The sequence below is a fragment of the Zerene cesonia genome, chromosome 1 (assembly GCF_012273895.1).
Source record: "Zerene cesonia ecotype Mississippi chromosome 1, Zerene_cesonia_1.1, whole genome shotgun sequence".
NCBI lineage: Eukaryota > Metazoa > Arthropoda > Insecta > Lepidoptera > Pieridae > Zerene > Zerene cesonia.
The window spans coordinates 3,381,596-3,404,235 of record NC_052102.1 but is presented as its reverse complement, the minus strand read 5'-3'; the positions used below and the strand labels follow the sequence as shown (position 1 = coordinate 3,404,235).

The following is a 22,640-nucleotide window of genomic DNA, read 5'->3' as shown; positions in this document are numbered from 1 at the left end:
AATGTTAATTTATGTCGTAAATACTTGCCTTTAAACGTTTTGGAGTCAGGAACTTGAGGGAATGGTGCTATTAAGTAGAGAAGGAGGTATATAAGGGAGAGGCCAAACGGTCGTAGTGCTATACCTGAAAAAAAAAAACAGACGAGTGTGTACGTAATCTTATCAATGCAATCAATATATGTTATCGGTATGTGCGTTGCATGCAGTATGCACGGTAAGAAATTCCATTATATTTATTTTAAGGCTTACGTCATTTTACAGACCCTAAACTTAATACTCTAGGCGTGACGTAACGTTATGTCCTTGAGACCGCTGCTTAACAATTTAAAGATACTACTCATCGGTATTCTGTAGTCATCAAATTAAGCCTTTGATTTCAATCGGAACATATAAGGATAGTTATAATATTAGTTATTACTAAAACTTATATTTCATCAGACCAATGAGATATGTATAAAATATAAATAAATTGATTGAACTTTTATAATTGTACGTAAAGAGTTTTAATTAAACCAGATACACATATACAAAGGATTAGATAACAGGGGATACTAATCGATATCTCATCCTCAATATTTGTAAAAATGGATATAAAAAATATTTTTAAAGTCTTATCGTTCGTTTCGCGAACCTACTTTCTGTATCTGATAATATAAAGCGCATTTTCCTAGCGATGAAATGCCATGCTAACATTTCACCGTAGCAAGTGTATATAGCGTTTTATACTTCGACCCATTTTTCCACTATCTGGAACCGACCTGCCTTTTATTGCTATTCCCTTTCAGTACTAAATTAACTGACCTGGTATTTCCAATGCTCTTTGATGTTATTATGCACTTAACTTTAACTTCAAACGCAAGGAAAAAAAACATGAATCAGTAAGAAATTGTTGTTATCGAAAGTGATGAATCGATTCATAAACAGAGAACTTTATTTGCATACATAATTTATATTGTTTCGAGACTTTTATACTAATCGCACTAAATGAATGAGTAAACAGTATACAAAAGACCGCTACCTACCATTGTGTAATTGATATTGGAACATCTATAAATATTCGCAGTTTTATTATACAATGCACACACACAACTAACAAACGTGTTCCGTTATGTTCATAGATAATAATATTCACAATTGTATTAAAAATATATACTTCATTGTTTAAAGTAAATGTAAGTTCTGTAAACCACATTATAGTAGTATAGTAGAGAGAAAAGCTTTTTATTTGTTACGATTTAACGCAAAAGCTTTGCTTAAATTGTTGCAATCGACTGCTTAAATTGTTTTACCATTAGAAACCTATGGTATTTACTGACAATCAAAGGCTATTTTTAATCCCGGGTCAACCCAGAACAAGTGGCTACAGTCTAAAAAATACTGGCATACCGGGCATGCCAGTATTTTATCGTTAAGAAGACCTTTTGGAATTAATTTTATAGATTACATATCATTAATATTTTACGTTTAAAGTTTATCTGCTTATCCTCATAACTCTTACGAACATGACCTTCAATTGTGTGGTTTAATTATTCCCCTGTGCTTTGTGACGACTATTACCTAGCCCTTTAATTTTTATAATAACGAACGCATTAAAAACTTATAAAAGTCATGTATATTATATATTTAATACCTTCCATCAATTGCATAATCAAAATTTAAAATCTAAATTATTGTTGTGAGAAGTTCCACAGAATGAACACAAATGGTAGTTAACGATTACTCACTGTTATTTATTTGGGAGTTATTTCAAGTCAAATCGTGAAACAATCCAATCCTGTCAAGTTACAGTAAAACCTCGTATTCATTGTTAATATTTATTGAGTAGCAGTTGATCAACAATATTGTTCGAAAGTTTGTTAAAATGTCGACGCTTTTCGGAGAGCAGGAGAGGAGAGCCCTTTCAAATAGCGTTATCAAAAAGCACTTTCAAAAAGCTGAAACATGCAATGTCGACCACAACACGTTGATTCAACTTAAATGTTTAGCATAAATACTTTTTAAACATCATCAAAAAATAGAACCGATTCAAACTACAGTAAGAAACCAGAGAAATCCTTGCTCTATGATTGTTTGATTATAAGACTTAAAATACATTCAGCATTTTAAAACACCACATAGTATATTTCGAAGCAGTAATAGTCTTACAGACACGAATTAGAGTTCACTGAGTCAGAATCAAAACGAATATAGGCCAAGTTTACATTTGTAGCTGTTTAAATAGAAAAAAATACTCAGCTATCAGCTTCAACTAAATAACGCACATACAAATTTATTGCTTATATACAATGCTTTTTATATGTTTTTTGCGATTTCCTAAAATAATCAAGAAAAAATGGCATAAAGTAAAAAAGTAACTGGGGTTTCTAGGAAAGAGAGATATTCGAGGTAAAATAATTCTATTAAAACATATTAATGAAATCAAAATAAAGAATAGTTGTGCAACATAGTAACACTCGTAAATAGATCAATGACCTGGCGCTATTAATAAGAGTTACATATTTGGATATTAGCAAATAGATTATCTCATCAATGTTTAATGTCTCAAGTGGCAGCCTTCCCAAAATCTATATTTTATGTGATCCGGGAAATATTATATATACTAAGTGTAATGTTTTATTTAGTTACGTGTGAACTGTGTACGTTAGACCTTCCATAAATAAGGAGTAGCCTTTACAAACAATGGCCAAAGAAACATTGCTAGCAAAAAAGACACAATGTATTTGCTTGTTCGTAGTTTTAAAGTGAGAAACGATTAACTAAGAACCTACTACCTAGCGAAATGTGCTTTTTTTAAGTACCTACTTTGTGTCGATTTAAGTATTTTGTACTGTGTGTCGATAACATATATGAGACACAAGAAGTGGTAAATTAAACGGAACATTATTGAACTCAATGACGCAGGGATTCTTCGGAATAATAATAACAACATATTATTATTATAATAGTCCTCTATTGTACGAGGTTATCTGGAAGAAATCGATCTAAGCGATAAGACCGCCCCTTGTACTTAGATGCAAGCTTCTATCTATTTGTCTCTTTTTTTTTCTTTAATTAAAATCTTTAATTAGTTTAATAAGTGCAATAAAGAATAAATAAATAAATATTTAATTTACTTATTATGAACAAATTGTGTAGAAACTGTATTAAGTACATATTATACAGTATTCTATTATGATAAGTTTATCCCACACATTTTCTTATTCCCTCTGACCAATGTGTATTGTAAAATTTATGCCAAAATAATATTATATTAATTGTTTATTTCAATGTAGTAAGATGAAATAGATCACCTCGTGTGAATACTAACGAACTTAAATTTAAATACTTCAACAAATCGAACGGGAAAAAAATTTGGAGTGTTTATTTTTTAACCTATCGACACGCTACAGCAATATACAATGCGAGAATAACTCTGCAAATTGAATATAAAAACTGAGAAAATACGAAAAGGTCTTCGTTACTCAATCAATAAAACGTACATTTCGTCACCTTACTGTGCGCAAACCTAAAATGAGATGTTTATAGCAATCTGTAGACTGTTTTGTAAACTGATACATTCCAATCCCTTAGGAAGCATTGACGATATAAATTATGTAACTGTATTTTAAAACTCTCCGTTAACGTCATAGAAAAAGCATTGAAAGCTAAATTATGACACAAATATAGTGCATAGAAATTGATACATTTTTAATTGAACAAAAAAAATCTGCATACATGCCCAACGGCCCAAATTATCCTTATAAGGCTAAAAGCAGACCCTAGAAATACATACGTAATATGGCAGTGCTAATTATAATAATTATACTCAGAGAACAAGTTCGACAGTGTGATGAGATCATAACGTCAGTTAACCAGTTGAACTGCTGCATGACCTTGTGAATCAGAAACGATAAGGCAAGCCGGCCCAATACGTAAATGTCCAAAATCAGTGCGTTTCTACACAATTAGGTTATCTATATATAAATATATATAAAAGAATGGGGTGTTAATTACACTATTATATAACTTAAGAACGGATGAACCGATTTGGTTGAAAATTTGTGCAGAGGTAGCTTAGAACCAGAAGACGGACATAGAATTTTTATCCAGGAAAACCCACGGGAACGGGAACATGCGAGAAAATCCTCGGGTCTATCTTTCCTGCGACAACGCGGGCAAAGCCGCGGCGGAGAGCTAATGTAGTATATTGCTTTTACAGGGAATGCCAATACGTTTGCCCGTTTTATAAATATTGAGTTTTTATATACATACAATAAATAATAAATTAAACTGCTTTTCAGAAAGTTACAAATTTGTGCTAAATTGCTAAATTAAATATAGTAATAATTGGTCTTTATATATTTCTTGTGGTTAAGAAAACAGAAACAATAAAATATGTAATATACCTATGTAATGTTATGTTACATATCCTGTAGATTTTTATTCATAACATTTCATTGTTATTTATTTGGACTCATATTTTCAAGTGAGGAATCATTTGTGTTTTTGTCTGTTTGTTTGTAATGTTTTCACACAAAAACTACATGAACGATTTATAAAATTAATTCACCATTACAATGCTGCATGTTGTCTGAGTGACAAAGGCTACATTTTATTTAATTTCCTGTCCAGGATTAAACTCGGTGACGAGAAGAGAGGTACATTTAAAGTTACAGAAATTATATATACTAAACTACGTGAAAAAAAAATACATAGGAAGAGTGAAAATGTCACTTGTTTGCCAACATATATAAACCTCTATTGTTCCCAATATTGGTCTCGTAAAATGTTTGGACACGATCATCTTTGGTTTACGCACCAATCTATTTTTACGAACTTTCTAATTTAGGTTGCTCGATAAAGAGTTTTATTTAAATATAGAACAACTAGCTGCACCGTAATGCCTTTTCCTGTCTACGTGTGTAACTGTCAAATCAGTGAAGATTAAATATAATTTCTCTAGTTTGACGCTTTGCCACACATTCGGCGATTCATTTTAATTTATACAGATAGATAAATTACCTAGAGCCCGAGATTAAATAAATATAGAGTTAGTAGAACTACTTGTACTTACTATTCTATGATAGAAATATTCCTTTAAATAACAGGTTAGTTGGTTGCATTAAAAAAAAGAATTACCGACTACAATAATATTAAAAGCATCTAACATCGATTAGCATAAGTTATAGGATTGTAAGCAGTATCCACGTAAGAAAACGAGTCGTTTTTAATTACAACCTTGTAACAGTTGTAACACATGCGTTGAAGACTTCGACTAACTTTCTATTATTTCATTGATAACTTTTAAAAGTTAATTAAAATTTACAACATTTATTTGTTTTAATACTAATGTATAGATAAAATCTAACATACGGTCAGTAATGTAAGTAATAGAGGGTGGAGACCTGCAGATTTTTTACAACTTGGTAATAGACGTCATTGAAGCAAATGAAGATTGCGTGACAGTTGATACCATTGCCTTCATTACATAGAAAGGTCCGGGAGTTTAATTAATTTTATTTAGCTCCCGGTGCGGGTGTCGTGTTTGCAACTTTTTATATTATAAAAGTAATATAAAGGTAAGTTATAGGTATGGTGACTTATTGATATCTTATCACAATGGCACGACTCAGCTGCTGGACGACTAAGTTTGAAAACGTATTCAAAAAATGAATTTATAACATGTAATTTGCACGATAAATTATAGTGTGCACCCAACGCCCTGGGTATATGATACAAAAATGTTTATATTTTGTTCAATAAGATGAGCTTATCTTTTCCAATTTGGCACGAAAACTAAAATATGGTAGAGAAGAAATAAGAACTCTAATATAACGTAAACGTTGTGGTAAATTCTATCCTACTATTCTACTAATATTATAAATGAGAAAGTTTGTAAGGATGTGTGTGTGTTTGTTGCTCTTTCACACAAAAACTACTGAACTGATTGAAATAAAATTTGGTACATAGACAGCTGGACAATTTGAATAACATATAGGCAACTTTTTATCCCGATATTCCTACGGTATACGGACTTGCGCGGGTGAAACCGCAGAGCGCAGCAAGTAACTCATAAATTAGATTATTTCTCATTATAAATGACGCATTATAAATGAATGAAACGATCGAATTATAGTTCATCCATTTTCAAATATCTAATAAATAAAAAACGGAACGAGGGTTAATTAAATGGACAATTCAATAAACCAATAAATGACAATTTAATTTATAAGTGACCTATCCTACCTTCAGATAAAATGGATACGGTCTAATTAGATATAAGGAAACAATCTGTTTAAAAATTTGGGTAAATATTATCCATAATTATGATTATAAGAAAAAGATTTTGTATATTTTTTAGGTATTTTTTTCTTTATACTTTTATCGACTTTTGTAGCCTAGGAAGACTAAGGTACAAAGTGTTGAATACTTTAAATTAGGTATATTGTAGTCAACTTTATAGTTTTAACTTGTTGTCTTCGAAATCGATGACCAGACATTTAATTAAGGACAAGGTGCAGACAGGCGTGGTCCATTAGTTAAGTAAACGAGTCCCAAATCATACGTAGTATACAGCCGCTGCAGTGCCTAACTAATACGAAAAAGTTCGTACCAACTCATTCTTTACAATTAATTTTATTTATTATATAAAAGGTTATCTTTACCGATTACTATGGCCGGCGATGGAGGACCACTAATTTCACTACAATATGTCCGTATGAGTCTCAAGTAGAGACGTTAACCGTTTTGCTACTGTTAAGTGCGTACAAACTTTACACGTTACAACCATCAAGAGAACAAGCGCCGCCACGGTTAGCGATCACGCAATCGTAAGGGGGCGTGCAATTTGGCGGAGTAATCAAAGGTCTCGTGTAGGCCACGACAACTCGGTCAGGTCGAAATACATATCGCTAGGACGCACCCAAAATGACGCGCCCTGAGGATACATTATTCCTTCCCCGCAATGCGACATTATTATTATCCAACTGATTTGAATAACAATATTCAAATAGTACGTAGTTATCATTGTCATTTTTAATGAACTTTTTTTAGACTTTTTTGAAAGCTGACAGAGTTATTGAAAAACGCGATCCCCTTTTTAGGATATAAAGTAGTATAAAGTAGGATATAAAGTTTACATACGATTTGTATAATTATTGAGATATAGGAGATAATAGTGCTTTAAATGCAAATATAAACATCGTATGAATACCACAACATCAAATTTATCTAACGTGACAAAATAAATTTAGAAATTGCCATTAATAAATCAATTCAATTTGATTTATCTGCTAAGAAGTTACGTTATCACGTATTACAGATGTATTTATGTATAAGTTAGTTCAACATTTGAGATTTTTATCGCCTCAAATTTTAAAACGAATTGACCGTAATGTTTATTTCGGGAAATCCAACTGAAGAGGCCAATACCGTCGTAAGTATCGTAGAAATTGTGAGCAAGTTATTTTTAATTTGAAAACAAAGATTAGATAAATATCATTTGTAATAGAAATATATATATATTACAAGCTGCGCTCAGCGGTTTCACCCGAATAAGCCCGTATCCCGTAGGAATATCGTATTGGCTATATGCTAATAACTTGCCTATATGTTTTTCAAATTTGATTGCAATGAGTTCAATAGTTTTTGCGTGAAAGAGTAACAAACACACACACATCCTTACAAAATTTATAATATTAGTAGGAGGGAAGTAGGATAAGTAGGATTACAGTTAACCTAAATTCAGGTTCTAAGATTGTCCTATTGAATACCTGTATTGTGATGGATAATTTTGGATATTTACTCCTTTAAAAATCTCAAGGATTCATCATAGAAGAATAAATAATAAGTTGATCTTCCAACAATACAATATATATTTATCTCCCTGGTGGAATTACGATATTAATACAAATAATAATTACTATCCAGGAAATAATCAAAGTGTGGTGAAATTATATTTATTGAGAGGAAAATCATATTGAAGTTAAATCATCAAGAAATAATTATAAAGTGAAAGAACGGAAAATATTTTATGTCAAATAATAGTTGTTGTTTCGTAAACAGTTCAAACAATTTATAAACAGTTCAAGAAAGCGTGTCACTCTTGTTGTTAGAGATAACAATGTGATTGATAACTTCTATCTTTACATATGCTAAGTAAAAGCTTATGAAATCCAAGAATGTTTACATACTCACACAAGCAGAGCCAGAGGGAGGTTTACGGAGTTCAACTCCACACTTCCACCCCTCAAAAAAGTTAAAATATTAAAATTGGTAGAATAAAAAAAGGACAGGCAGTCTATCCAATACATAACTACTTTTTTTATGTCCTTTCACTGCTTGAAAAGGGATTCACACAATTTACTTCAGACACATTTTTATCAATTTTTTACATATTTTTTATTCATTAGGGTTATATGAGTTCTTGATTTTACTTTCTTGAACTCCCCAAAATTCTGACTGCACCCATGCATACACTAGAAATATTATCCACATTTCAAATGTATAGTGGAGTTTTATTATGATGAATTATAGTAATACATTGATAAGAATATAATAATGAATCATAATACATTGTTCTACTGACACATTATATATTTTCAAAGGCCTCTGTAAACATGGAAAAAATTATGCCTATTTGCTTGTACATATTTTTGTGTTATCACTTACTTAAAAGAAATGCTGCTGGCAGCACCAACCGCACCAGCAGCAATGACAGGTAGTATTTATGCATTTTGGTGCTGAAACAAAACAGAACATATTTCATTGGAATCTAATATAATTATTTCATTGTTTTTTAAGAAATCTATGTTTATATTATTAAGAATATAAGAAAGTATGATGTTTGAATATCAAATGGCAATGATTCATATAAAAAAATATATATTATGCAAGCTTTTAAATTTTTATCACTTGTAATTGAAACTAAATAAAGAAAGATAATTTTATAATTATTAAAATGTGTTGAGAATACAACAACATACTTCATACATTGAGTATATATATAAATAAATTAGATTATTTTAACCCATAAAATTAAAACATAAAAAATATTTTTTTACTTTATGGTTAGTTCATGTAATTATTTTAATTTCTATAAACATATGTCCTGTTTCTTATTCAATTTTTCCTTTGAAAATAACTTATTCTCTTTAAAATTTTACTTATATTTAAAATGTAATTGTTACAAAATAAACTATGCAAATATGTTCTGGAAAAACAAAAAAAAAAACTTTTATATAAATTTATGAAGCGGAGGAAAGTAAATGGTTGTTTAAAAACGTATGTTGTGTTGTGTTATTATTATGTTTATGTATAAAACCAATAAGTATTTTTTATAATAAATCTAATTAAAAATCATATAAACAGTACTAGACGTTTTTCGTACATCAAATAATTTCATATAGTTACCAGTAAAAAACTATTTAAATGTAGATAAAAATATGCCGTTTCAAATAAGAATAATAAGTACCTTTACGTGAACTACGTATCTAAACTAAACAAAATTCACTTCGAAAAACACTCTTCACTTTAAACTTATAGTCATTATATAGAATTTTTTTATTTTTTAATTTATAACACTGTTTTCGCATTTTATTTACATCATGAATAAATCATATTATGAACCAAAACACGACCCTCATCTCACAATTCTCAAATGACACTTGCACCATTTTTTGGTTTGACTGACTGCTGACGTTAACTTGACACAAAGCAGCTGGAGGCACTTTATTGAAAACCGATAAATTTACCGATTTATACTTAAAATTATGAACATTGTATTTAAATTTGCATTTTTTTTCTTCACTATAAATGCCTTAATTATATTGCATAATGTAGCATAAGACTAACAGTTCTTTTATACTGAGTAAATGATCCAATAAGGCGTTAAATATAGTGACGTTATGGTGCTTTACATACTGAAATGTCGATTTTTATATTTATTTCAGATAGTATTTATTTTTAATTTTTACAGAAAAAAGTTGTTAATGTAATTGATGTTAAATATAAAATTATTAAAATTTATTATTCAATTTTAATAAAACTTTTACATCTAAAAGTGTGTAGTAAACGATCAAACGTCACCGCACTAAATTTATTTTTATTGCGAATTAATGGCGTAGCCAGGTGAGTTTTCTTGTTTATTTCTTATTTCATCGTGTTCTATAGTTTTCAATTGTTTTGTCTAAATGTATATCATCGAGTAAAATATCACATCTTTCAAAAAGTCTAAATTTTTTCACATACTTTTATATTTCAAGAAAAACTAATTTTACGAGTAATGAACACGTATTGGATTTGTTCCGAATTTATTCGCTAGGATTATTGTCATCACTTTCACTTTTCACGCTTTTTGCCGATAATAGTGGTTTTAGTTTGTGTACATTACAACAAACTCCAGTCGCCATGGATGAGTGAGTTGCCCAATTTTATGATAGCCTGGTTCCTGTTCATTGTTTCATTAGCTATGAATAAATTATGACAAGGTTACATAGCTACAAATGTTTCGCTAAAATTGTTCAATCACTATTCGTCACGTCACAGCTTAGAAACAAATGATATTTTTTATACCGTATAAAACCAAAATGTTTTCGTTTTATTTACCAACAGCACCATGTCGACTCTTACGAAAATGACCCGCACAGTCAAAAAACTTGAAGTACCCAGACCCCTTAAATCGACGACTAGTTCTGCACATAACCGCAACTCGGTATTAGATGTTAAAATAAATTCTGGTAAGAATCTTGTTGGATAATGATAATAACAAATAAATATTTGATTTAACAATTTCTAACTTTTATTTTGTAGTTGATGACTTAATAGTACTGACGGAGGCAGTTGCTTATCAAATGATGCAGGGGAATTTTGATCGGGCTCTTCAAAGTAATGTTTCAACCATGTATTCCAATCTGAAACTCTATGGAGCTCAATTAGAGGCATTGTACAAAGACTTCTTAGACAGGTTTGATCAAAATATTGTAGTCTAGAAAAATGAAATCACAAGAAAAGTAACAAACAAAAACTTTAAAAAATATATTTTACAGGTATTTTGTTGTATTCCGCAATGGATCCCAGGATGAGCGACTAGATAAGAAAACTCGACTTCATTTGCTTGAGTTGATTGAGTTGCGCGCTAAACACTGGCAGGGATCTGACTATATGAGTCAATACTACCGACACCGTGGCACCCATGCAGAGGTACATCATTTCTCTGACACTTTGTATGTACTTATGCAGATAGAAGTAACAATATTGTTCCATTTGGGTATTTACAAGTGGGACTATAATATTTTTCAAAAGACAAAAAGAAAAAACATTGTGATGACACTGACATGTTCCCTTAATACTAAAATTTTGGTGACATGACATCATCAGCTTAGAAAATATAACTCACTGTATTTGAATATTAATCTGTATTATCAAGTATCAAAGAGAATGTTAACAATTAATTTCTAAAAATTTTTTCTACTAACCTTCCTGGGGAGGGAGGTCCTCTCAACAGTCTAAAATGGGGCCAAATGACGACAATTTCCCTAGCAAACAAAGGAACATCAATTAGTTGAAAACCCATTGAGTTATGAAGTATAAAAAATGGTTGAATTGAGAACCTCCTTTGTTTTTAGGAATGTGGGTAAAAAATTTTTACAATAACATCTAAAGGTTTTAATTATTTAGCCACTTTTGGTGCCAACAATGGAGGGTGCAGGGTCCGGTGGCTCGGTGTCCCCGACGCTGGCTGCGCCCGCCGAGCCGCCGACCCTGCTTGGACCGGGAGAAGTCATCAAGCCTTCTGGAAAGTTCCCTAAGCCCACTAAGATTCCTGGAAAGAATTACTCAAAGGATGAGGTTGTTATCAGAAATGCTGATTCTGGAAAAGGTACAGTTATTACCCATTCTATTGAATAAATATTTATGATTTGACATATTATTTAAATCTATACTTCTTAATTTTTTTTTAATATAATGCACTTATTGCAGGAACTACTAGAAGGATTTCAAAAATTTTTTCATAATTGATTTTTGTATTTGCATTCTGAGTGCTGTAGGCTAAATATGTACTAAATGGGCAAACACGGCGCCATAGTACCGTCACTAGCATAGATATTATATACATCTTTACAGATTATCAACTACAAAAAGTTTTGATAAGGCAAGATTTTAACTTCAAAAGCATTTGGTTATCAAACGACTTCAAAAGTGGGGCAGTTCTCAATTCAATTGTTATTATATTTTTATTTGGAAGCTGGTGGCTTCCTGTGTGATTCCATTTAAATTTAGTCTACATCTGACAATTTGATAGAAAGAGGCTTTTTTTGTTCAAGTAATATATATATACAGATATATTTTGTTGCTATTTTACATAATATATCAAAACATTTAGAACAATGATTTTGTATTAGGTTTGGTGGAATTCCGTAAATTAAAATAAAATTAATTTATGCCATATACATTTACATATATTATTAATTCAACAATAACAACATTTTTATTTCGTATTATTTCAGTCTTATTAGAATACAAAAACATATGTTTTCAATTTATTATTGAAAGTGCATGTTACTTTTGATATATTATAGTGCATGAATTTAATTGTGCATGATAAAAATTTGTAATTGTAAATTCTTTTATTTGGATAGTTTTTATTAATTTCCTATCAAATAAGAAAATATTGAGTATACTTTTTATTTGATGGAAAAAAAGTATTAGAATTAAAATATTTACAACAGAAAATATTTTAATTACCTTCATGTAATTGTACAATTTAAGAACAAAATTTTCATCATCCCTATAAATGAAATGATACAAAAAATTTTACACCCTAAAATATAAGCAGTAATACACATATTATACAACAATAGGACAAAATCCACACAATTAGCATTTTGGGAGTCTGCCCCCGTAGAGGTTATTAGGTAAGTTTGCGAATGTGTCTGAAGTTTGATTTTGGGTTTCCAGTGATGGGTATCAAGGGCAGGCGGGTGCACATGATCGAGGAGCTAAGTGATACAATAATATCCTTTCAGAGAGGTATGAATGCACGGTGACGGTGTGGGGCTGCTGGATGCTTAGCATGGTGTGCTGGAATCTTCCTGTTTCTATGCTTTTCCCCTAACTATCCAAAATGAACGAGAAGCAAAATTTCTCACTAGGTCGCCAATGAAAAAAAAAATCATGTTTGTTTTTATCTACATCTAGCGGTAGCGATATTACAGTCAGTCTAATTTTTAACGTTTTGAGAACGCGCTATAGAGATTGTGTGAAAAAAGTTGTTGATGGGTTATCTTGAAAAGAGAAATAATTTTCAGCGATTAATTATTAGAACATTAAATCCGTCCATTTCGTTGATACTCGCTCATTTCTGATAGATAGGCAATTCGAAACAACCATTTGTTATATATGAGATCAAATGAAAAAATCGTTAATTGATTCAGTATCAGGTAACAATTAATAATAATAATAAATTAACTTTCATCAAACAATCTCACGCCATATTATCACATTTAGCTTTAAGCTTTTCCAAATGTTAACAGAACTAACATGCACAATATGATAATGACCAATATATTAAATAAAAAACAAAATAATTTCAGTGAGTCCTGGAGCTAAAGAGCGATTGGTGCAAATTACTGGCCCCAATGAGGAGAATGTAAAGTAAGTCATATATTTTCTTAAATTTCCGTTTCTATTTGAACTCGGTAGGTAATACTGTACTAAATAACTCTTAACTTTATTAAGCTCAATCAGTGCTAAATCTCAAGATTTGCGTTTCATTCGATAGCGTGTTACTATAAGGTATTTAGAATATATTTGACATAAATTATTTCCTCCCACGCGCTATCAGCTTGGCAGGTTTGTCATGAAATAAAATCGAGACAAAATAACGTGACTTAATGTTGCATGCTAAGACAGATATGGTCTTATATGCGATGTAATATTACACGGTTTTGAAATTGACGCTTGAGTGGCTAATGAACTGGAATGCGTAAATGACTCATAAATTATGATGTTCATATATAGATGCGGCGGTTTCGTGGTTTTAGCAGTTAAGTTAGAATTATTTGAGAGTTTCATTATATATATTACATACAGCACAGACTAAATGTTGAATCATGATATAATTTTATTTGCGAACGGCATGATGACGATTTGTTTGACGTAATAGATATTAGTTTAGCGTATTATAATATATATATTATTCCCTATGTAAGTAGTTAATTCAGTACAGCATTAATTTCTTGCTCCTCTCACTTAAAAAAAAAGTTGATATTCCAAAAAAAAAAAAAATCTTAAAATTTCACGTAATATGTATAAGCAATTACGGAGTTTAGTGGCAACAAAAAATACCAGTAGTGACTGTGTTGATTCTTATTTTAATAATTTTAATATGAACCCCTTATCCCTTATGCTACTACTAGAATTCCTCGCCTCAAAAAATACCTAAATCTCCTTCGCTATGTGACCATAGCTTTTTTATAATATTAAATTCCACTCGTGTGTCTGTAACGAGCCGTAATGAACTGAGCACACGTGTGTGGTGCAGCCACGCGAAGCACCTGATCGGCGACACGATTCGCCGCAACGCGTCGCCCGTGCGGCTGGAGGGCGCGCTCGAGGGCGGGCTGGGCGCTTCCCGCGCGTCGCTCGACTCCAACGGCTCCGACGAACCGGTGCGCCCTAGAGAGGTACCCATGCCATATATTAGCTCGTTTGTTTGAAGCTATTCTAGAATTTGGGTAAAAATTTGATTGTTATATAATTTGTATATTACTATTAACCGTAGGTAATCTACTGTGACTATGTTGACTACTTCAAAATATTTACTGATTGTTTTATTATACATGCAATCTTGTTGACTATTTTACTTTATTCTCATTATATAGCAATATCAGTGTGAGTAGATTATACTATGTAATTATAATTATTGTCGCAAAACAATAATTGAACAAGGGGTACGAGTGTAGAACGGAAACGTGACGTGCACGCAAGTGGGGAAAGCAATTTGTAGTATTGGAATTAATGTTTTTAGAGTAGTTGCATAGTTTCATTACTAAATCCACACGCTCAATAGAATATTACGTGTTGAGTTATTTTGCGTATCTTTTCGTGTTAATAAAAAAATATTATGTTTTCTGTAAATTAAAAAAATTGTATATTCATATTTTATCATTGAGATGGGAAAACAATCTGTTCTTTTTGTACATTTCAGAAATCGCCACATAACAATAGGGCTCTGCTTCATAGTTTTTCAACCAATGATGCTGCCCTAGGAGAGTATAAGTACACTGTGACTTTTGGCCAACATTCCATTAAGATCACTGGTAACAATTTGGATCTCGTTAAGGTGAGAATTGTTTCTTTGTTTACATAAATTCAAGTAGACTTATATTGTTTTCAATGTGAGAAATAAGACTTTTTAAACATGATTTATCCTTTATTATACGAACACAAAAACTCGAATGTTTTTTTTGTAAGGGGGTATATAGACTTGTAATTTCTAAATATAACACTTGCATAAAAACAAACGCTACTAAATACATATCAGCTTCGATTAACGTTTAGTGACGCTAAAATGATCTACATGAAATGGCAACGAGACTATAACGCTGCAACTAATACGATTGTTGCAGACGGCGAAGCTGGTGCTGGACGAGTACTTCGAGAGCGCGGGCGCGCTGGAGGCGATGGGCGCGGGCTCGGGCGACTTCTTCACGCTGTCGCAGCGGCCCGCCGCCGCGCTGCTGCTGCGCGACGACGCCGCGCTCAACGGCGCCGACGACGACGACGTGTTCGCGCCGCCCGCCGCCGACGACCACGCAGGTACCGTCTGACGGCCGGCTCCGTATGTGCATACGGCTGGATACGGGTTGATCCATCCGATAATGCTGAAATAGATTGTTATTTGCCCCATGAAACAAAGTCGGGATTATTCAATTATGGTTTGATGGGCATCAAGAATATTACCATATTGTGGTTAGGAGCTTATATTGCTCAGTTGATAGTAATATAAGCGAATCAAGGAAAGGACTAGGTTTATATTTTATATATTAGAATAAAGATTTAAAACTAGACATTGAATAATAATACTTTATTGCATGAGCAAAGTTAATTTAAAAGTTTTCTTGCGTCTTCGAGTTCATACTAACCTAGGAAGCATGACGAGATTCTGCTGTATAGATGCAAAGAGTGCTATAATAGAGCTGCAGTAATAATAAAGGTATTTATTTGAATATCTCTTAGCGACTGGCTGAAGCATGTAGGGTTTGGAAACAGTAATTCATATATCGTTGTTGAATTTTAATTCTCATCAATGGTTATATAGTATGTATTATTGTATATTGTGTATTTATATTTATTAGTATTCATTCCACATAATACTTCAAATCACAGGTTATGGCAGCGTGTTTTTTTCCAAATTAAACATTTTACCATCGGCCATTATTAATGTTTCACCTGCCCATGACATTAACTAGTGACGGTTTCATTATTCATGAACAATTATGATACTATTTCATAATTTAGTAGATATATAACCACACTTTGTTAAATTGTGTTGTAAATAAAAAAAAATAACCTAAACTCAAGACACTCCACGACTCTAAAGTTAAATTGTATGTACTTAAATTATTAGATTCATTTAATTTTTTTTGACATTTACATCAAAACACTACAAAATTTATTAAACACTACTCAAAACAAAGTTTGACGAACATCATAATTGTTGATGAATGTGTGCCGTTCACGCTGCGTGGCGCCGCGTGCGTGTGCGCGTGCGCGTGCGCGTGCGCGGTACAGTGTGCGTTGTGCGTGTGCAGGCGACGGCGAGGCGGTGCCGCGCCGGCCGCGCTTCTCGCGCGCCACCTCCACCGATAAGAACCAAGGTAAGCGGAACACGCGCCCGGCTCACTTCTAGAATATTCGACGGCGGCCGGCACGCGTCTAGAACGTTCGATCGTCGCGGGTAAAGTGTGCTTTGTTCGCTTCAAGCTTGATGCTCGTAGTTGCAATGTTTAGGCACACTGATTCAATTTGTAGAGCCACTATAAAGAGCCGAAGTTTGCTACAAGAATTAGTTCAAATAGAGGTGAAGTATGTGGTAAAGTTACGTGTACAATTGTTAAAATGAAATTAATGATAATAATGATGAATATAATGAATATAGACTATGTGTGTTTAAATATTGTAACCTACAATATTCAGTCGCAGGAATCGTGTTTAAACTGTATAAAAAGTATGCGCGTTTAAGAATGTCGCTCGCTGTCGATGCATTCAAGGTATTTGCCGGAAATTGTACATGTTACAGGGACACATATATATATCTAATCGTATCACGTTCATTAATTCATTCAATATAATTATATTTTATTCAGATATTTTTTTCACCTTTTTTTAGTGTTTTTATTTCATCTTTAGTAATCTCTGCATATTAAGAGATATCACCATAAAAACATTGTATTTAATAATAGGAAAAACACATAATAGCTTCTGAACGTTTTTATTATACAAGTATTACAGCACAAACATGAAATCAGCCAGCAAAAAAGTAATTACTTTATACTCTTTTTAATTATTTACTAAATTATTAATAAGTTTATCAAGATTTCTTTTTACAGCACAAATATGCATATTTAAAAATATACTAACACTACTTTATTTAATGTGCATTGTGATAACGTGTATGTAGCTTTCTATATCAAAATTTTAATTAATATAAATATAATATTAACTGCATCCAGTTTTATCACTTTGATTCTAATAAAATTCTAAATGTGATGATACTGTTTTTAAATATAATCACATAGCAATTAGCATTTTTCATAACATTAGAATGTTTTATCGTTCGTGTAGTATGCAGATGTCAGTCTAACAAGATTATTTTATAAGATAAGCAGCTTTTGTAACTAACGAACTATTAAGTAATACTATTTCCATTATTATATATGTCTTGCTTAAAAATGAATGATCTAAATCGTATTAATAGCAAGTAAATTGGCACAGAGCAACCATCCCTCTCTAAAGCAAAAAAAAGTGCTTTGTAGAAATCCTTACTAGCAACATGATTTGATGAAAGATACGTCTGTATCAAAATTCAGGTCAGCGAAATGTTGAGATCAATTTTTAAATTAACATTGGGGATTTGAAGAAAGCGAATCGGCATACGATATCCAACATCAGACCAGGAAGCACCAAACGTTTCGGTTCGATATTAAGCAGTGTGGCGAACTCAAAAATGTTCGCAATCGCAGCTACATGTGTGTGGCACGGCGCAGGTGCAGCGGGCTCGCGGCAGGTGTACACGTACGAGACGCTGGTGCAGTACGCGGACTCGCCGCTGAGCAAGCTGCCGCCGGCCGGGCTGGCGTCGTTCCCGCCGGACCTCGCGCGCAAGGTAACGCTGTCGGCGCCGCGCGCGCCCCGCGCCCCGCCCGCGCCCCCCGCGCACCCCGCGCCCCCCGCGCCCCCCGCGCCCGCGCGCCTGCTGCCCTTCCGCGTGTGGCCGCCGCTCCACCACCCCAACTACCTGGCGGCGCTGCTCTGTCGCAACTTCTACTAGCGAGGGGCAGCCGGCGCGCAAACCTGAGACTAGGGAACGCGATCGTGGGACGTATCCAACTTCCCATTTTGCCAATTTGTTTTTCTTATCCCAGAAATATAATTTCTTGTGCGCTAGAAGCCGCAGTGAGAGATATTTCTGGTCATCAGATCTAAACAGGGTTTTGGGGCGTGGAAGCCAGTAGATCTGGTTCGACTTTGATAGGCTTGGTATACTACTAGTTTGGACGCATGCAGATATTTGACTTGACTTGAGGGATATGACAAATCGTCTCGCGATCGCGCCTAGTGCCGTAACCTTTCCTTCTCCGGCCGGGGACCGAGCTCGTCCCTGGCGACCCCCTCTCCCTCGCACCATAATACGGCAGCCAAGTAAATAACGCTAGCTTTTATTTGTGTGAAGTAATCAACATGACAAACGTGCTCGATTATGGGATGAAGATTGTATCAGGGTTTGGTAGGTAAACGTCTGAATAATCTATTAGGAGTGTTTATGATTTTAATGGATGGATAAAGTTTTCCGCCTCCTCTTTAGGCAGTCGAGATTAACTTATCCACGGTTTTGGATCGAGCACGTTCTGGAATGTTCGCTTAAATTTATTGCACCATTTCTGTTACATCTAACTGCACTTGCAACTGAATGCGTTTTGAGCATGTGGGGCCCGCAGGTTTCACAACTTTCGGAGGGAAGAAATCTCAGTGTACTTATTGGTAGGAATAATTAAGAATAAATTCGAATGTTATCCAACCTGTGTGGTGTAGGCTAGTCCGATTGCTAAGGATAAATTAACGATATAAGCTTGATTTCATTCAATAGTCCTAAGTGACTTTAAAGTAAGACTGATATTATTAGTTTGTAATTATTTGAGTCTGATTAAGCGTAACAGCGTTAAAAAAATTATAGTCTGACGATGTATTTGTTGATAAATATAGCTTATTTGTTTTAATGTAATATGCCATGACTATATTTATAAGACTGAGTTAAAAATTCTCAATATGTTTAACGGTGATGTTAAAGACTTTTTTATGATAGTATTATTAGATATTGTATTCTGTGATGATTATTGATAAATTTTTACGCAAAATGTTTTGAATATATTTATAACTATATACTGGGACAGCGATACTAATTCTGATTTAAATATTCACGCTGCTTGGACAGAATGGATATTCGAGAGGGGTACAATACAGGTAGAGGTTTACCAGGATATTCCGCAACGTGTTTATTATTGAATGCTTATATTTTGTTTACGTTTTGTTAAAAGTTTCGACTTTGTTATCAAAATTTCCAGTGTTCATTCTATTTTCTTGTCATTGTCTGTTGCTTGAAATATAAAACTTAAAAACGCATTCGTCTTTGCTTACTCTTTTGCTTCCCTATTAACTACTTAATACTAGCGCGCACTAATCTTTCTACTGCGTCATCGAAAAATGTTTATTCAAAAAAAAAATTACCCTAAATCCTGAGCACGCTTGAAGCTATCTAACAAATCATATTGCCGCACGATTCGCCGCTTTAAATATTAATTATAACATGTATGTATGGTGTGCGTATAGCTCTTGATATCAGCTGTCATTTAGTAAAGTAGCACGTACAATCTCAAAGAGAAAATGAAAAGAATACATAAAACATATATACATACATATTGAGCATGTATGCACGGGGAGAGTTAAATTTTCACTTTGACGGCGTACACGTGACCAAAAAATTATTTGGATCAATTGATCTGCAGAGTTGCCTGGAGTTTGACAGCGCCAGTTATTTGAAGAAGGTTCGTGCCGCGGTCACCGTCGCAGCTGTAGATGCGCCCGACTCGCCTGAACCAGAATAATGCCCAGAATAAACACGTGGCGCGCGCACGCACACTCACGCACTCACCACACACTCGCACTCACACCTCACACACGTGCGCGAGCGAGACCACAGTTGCCTGAGCATATATTTTCCAGCAGCTTCACTCCTTTATATTCATTCGCGAGACCCGTGTCTTTACTTTTGAGCTAGGTTACCTATAGAGTCCTGTCGCTTTAGCCTAGCTAAGACCCGTCCGTCTCTTGAAGATTTCTCACGCGCTTGATACACTAATATAGCGGACTTATATTTATATTTACTCACTAAAAGTATTAGCTCACCAAAATATTTATTTTATTTAATATGGATATCGTAGTATGTAGTTTTTAATCCATTATTTACGAAATAATGAGTGTGGATCTACTAAAGTTTGTGATAAATTGTAATCACGCAGAGATATGTTGCGTTGTTAAAATTCTTCGTCCGCAATATATGATCTCTTTTCGTAATACTTTCAACGCTAATGCATTGCTCTTAAATATTTATACTCTGTATAATTAGTACCTTCAATAGAACAAGTTTAGTGACGTTTAAAGCAGACATGATGGAAATGGAATTTGAAACGTAGACGTCCGCTGTGCATGTTTCTTAATATATTTTTGTTGTGTATACTCTGAGGAAACATTTAGTTTCTTATATCATAGAGTGATTCCATTTATTTTAAGAAGAATGCATGCATTTCTTTGTGTGTTTGTATACTCATATTCAAACTTGTATCTAGTGTCTAGTCTTGTCATAGATATCGATTCTCAATATGTCGTAAGATTTTATTTTCACGGAAAGGCCTGGATGGTATATATATTATATATTTACATACAGATTTCATATTGAGAAAGAGTTTTTTTATTATTTTCTCGTTGTTCTTTAAAAATTTTATGAATTAATGGCAGCTTATTATTGTTTTAATTATGAAATTATCTCGATCTAGGTTCCAGGCTATCCTATATTGTTTAAATGTATTTCACGAATAACTGATAAAGGAAAATAAAAAAAAATATATTTTAAGACTGTTAATACATATTTATATATGTTTATGAAGCTGTTAAAAGAGCCTTATAATATTTTATATTTGTAGCCATGCTACGTATTTTATTCATTAACTATTAAATTAAAAAGTTTATTTGTAGATGAATTTCGTTTGAAATTAATATAGTTAAAAGCCTGTTTTTATGATTGATAATAATTTTAGTATTTGGTGCACATTGATGTTACATTTCATTACACTGGGGGAAATGGAATTTAAATATGCACTTAGGTATTTATACACTTTGAAATATACTATAAAAAGGTCCCATTGAAAAGAAATTTGTTTTAAAACGGTGCTCATTGGAAAGTATTATTACCTTAAATTTTATATTTGTCCATTTTTTGTTATATAGAAATACAAAGGCTATATTGTGAAAATTTATGATATACTAAATTTTATAATAAATTGGAGTTTCATTTATTACCTAATTAATAGTTTTTATATACTAATACTACTTTAAACTGCCAAACCTCGTCACATTTTTAATTTACGTATCGTTTCCATATTATGTCAACACTTCTATATACACATCACTGCTTTAAAATGCATAAAACTGCCTCAATTATTTTTTGATTCTCAATCACAGAATTTTATAAGATACGATGTAAATTGACAGGTAAATTGTTTCCCCCATTTGAAAATATTTTTATTTCGTAATTTTCATTATATAGAGTGTCCCAATATTAACGCAAAATTTTCATTAATTAGAACATACACCTTTTAATCTGATCGTAATTTTTAATTTAATCATAAAAGTCCATAGGGTATGGTATGGTAATGTATGGAATAACACATCGGACTAATGGCCTCCACGACTCTCCATACATATACGTATTTTTTTTTTCGAAATTTTCCATGAAATTTCTTCTTAAATGTGGTCGAATCGTTGATGCAACTTAAAATAAAATCTCCTTTAAGCACGTGTGGTTCTGGGCTTGTTAACATAAACCTGTAATTTTAAAAACAAAAAATGAAATCTAATCGTATTAAATCAGGATCTACGGCGTCTATTTCAATCACCTCGACAGTAGAAACCCTGGTCTTATGCAGTGTTTCACGGGCTGTATCTCTTGTTGAAACTACGTATTGGCCACAATATCCAATTTCGGCAAAAATAACTGGGTTATCACGTTGATGAGCACCAGTAACAGTCACTGCAAGACCAGCCTTATATATAGATAGTGAAGATACTTATTCTATTGAGTAACGCCTCACTTTTACAAAACCTCA

The 22,640-nt window shown here is 32.9% G+C and overlaps 1 protein-coding gene and 1 long non-coding RNA gene across 8 annotated transcripts; one reads left to right on the top strand and one right to left on the bottom strand.

Moving 5' to 3' along the window:
• Nucleotides 1-27: 27 nt before the first annotated feature.
• Nucleotides 28-9,661, bottom strand: LOC119839657. Its single transcript, XR_005288269.1, has 3 exons — nt 9,452-9,661; nt 8,650-8,720; nt 28-124 (listed from the first exon to the last, which is right to left on the bottom strand). It is a non-coding gene; the product is annotated as an uncharacterized LOC119839657 (long non-coding RNA).
• Nucleotides 9,662-9,968: 307 nt separating this feature from the next.
• LOC119839582 (eukaryotic translation initiation factor 4E-binding protein Mextli) lies at nt 9,969-21,368 on the top strand. 7 transcript variants are annotated; one of them, XM_038365971.1, is made up of 14 exons: nt 10,193-10,394; nt 10,591-10,715; nt 10,789-10,942; nt 11,025-11,178; nt 11,656-11,857; nt 12,937-13,008; nt 13,572-13,632; nt 14,522-14,663; nt 15,188-15,322; nt 15,609-15,798; nt 16,794-16,859; nt 18,225-18,367; nt 19,694-19,722; nt 20,265-21,368. In XM_038365971.1, exons 1-14 carry the CDS (start codon nt 10,387-10,389, stop codon nt 20,296-20,298), a joined length of 1,515 nt encoding a protein of 504 aa, XP_038221899.1. In that variant the 5' UTR covers nt 10,193-10,386; the 3' UTR covers nt 20,299-21,368. The 7 variants fall into 7 exon arrangements, with proteins under 7 accessions (XP_038221880.1, XP_038221899.1, XP_038221917.1 ...); XM_038365980.1 differs by having other exon boundaries at nt 10,199-10,394; nt 18,249-18,367; XM_038365952.1 differs by lacking the exons at nt 10,193-10,394; nt 19,694-19,722 and adding an exon at nt 9,969-10,107.
• The last annotated feature ends 1,272 nt before the right edge of the window (nt 21,369-22,640 follow it).

Excerpts from the sequence above, each read along its gene's own strand:
- LOC119839582 (XM_038365943.1), top strand. Across the intron at positions 10,943-11,024 it reads TACAAAGACTTCTTAGACAG|GTATTTTGTTGTATTCCGCA; the intron begins GTTTGATCAAAA and ends TATATTTTACAG. Across the intron at positions 11,858-12,936 it reads AAATGCTGATTCTGGAAAAG|TGATGGGTATCAAGGGCAGG; the intron begins GTACAGTTATTA and ends TTGGGTTTCCAG.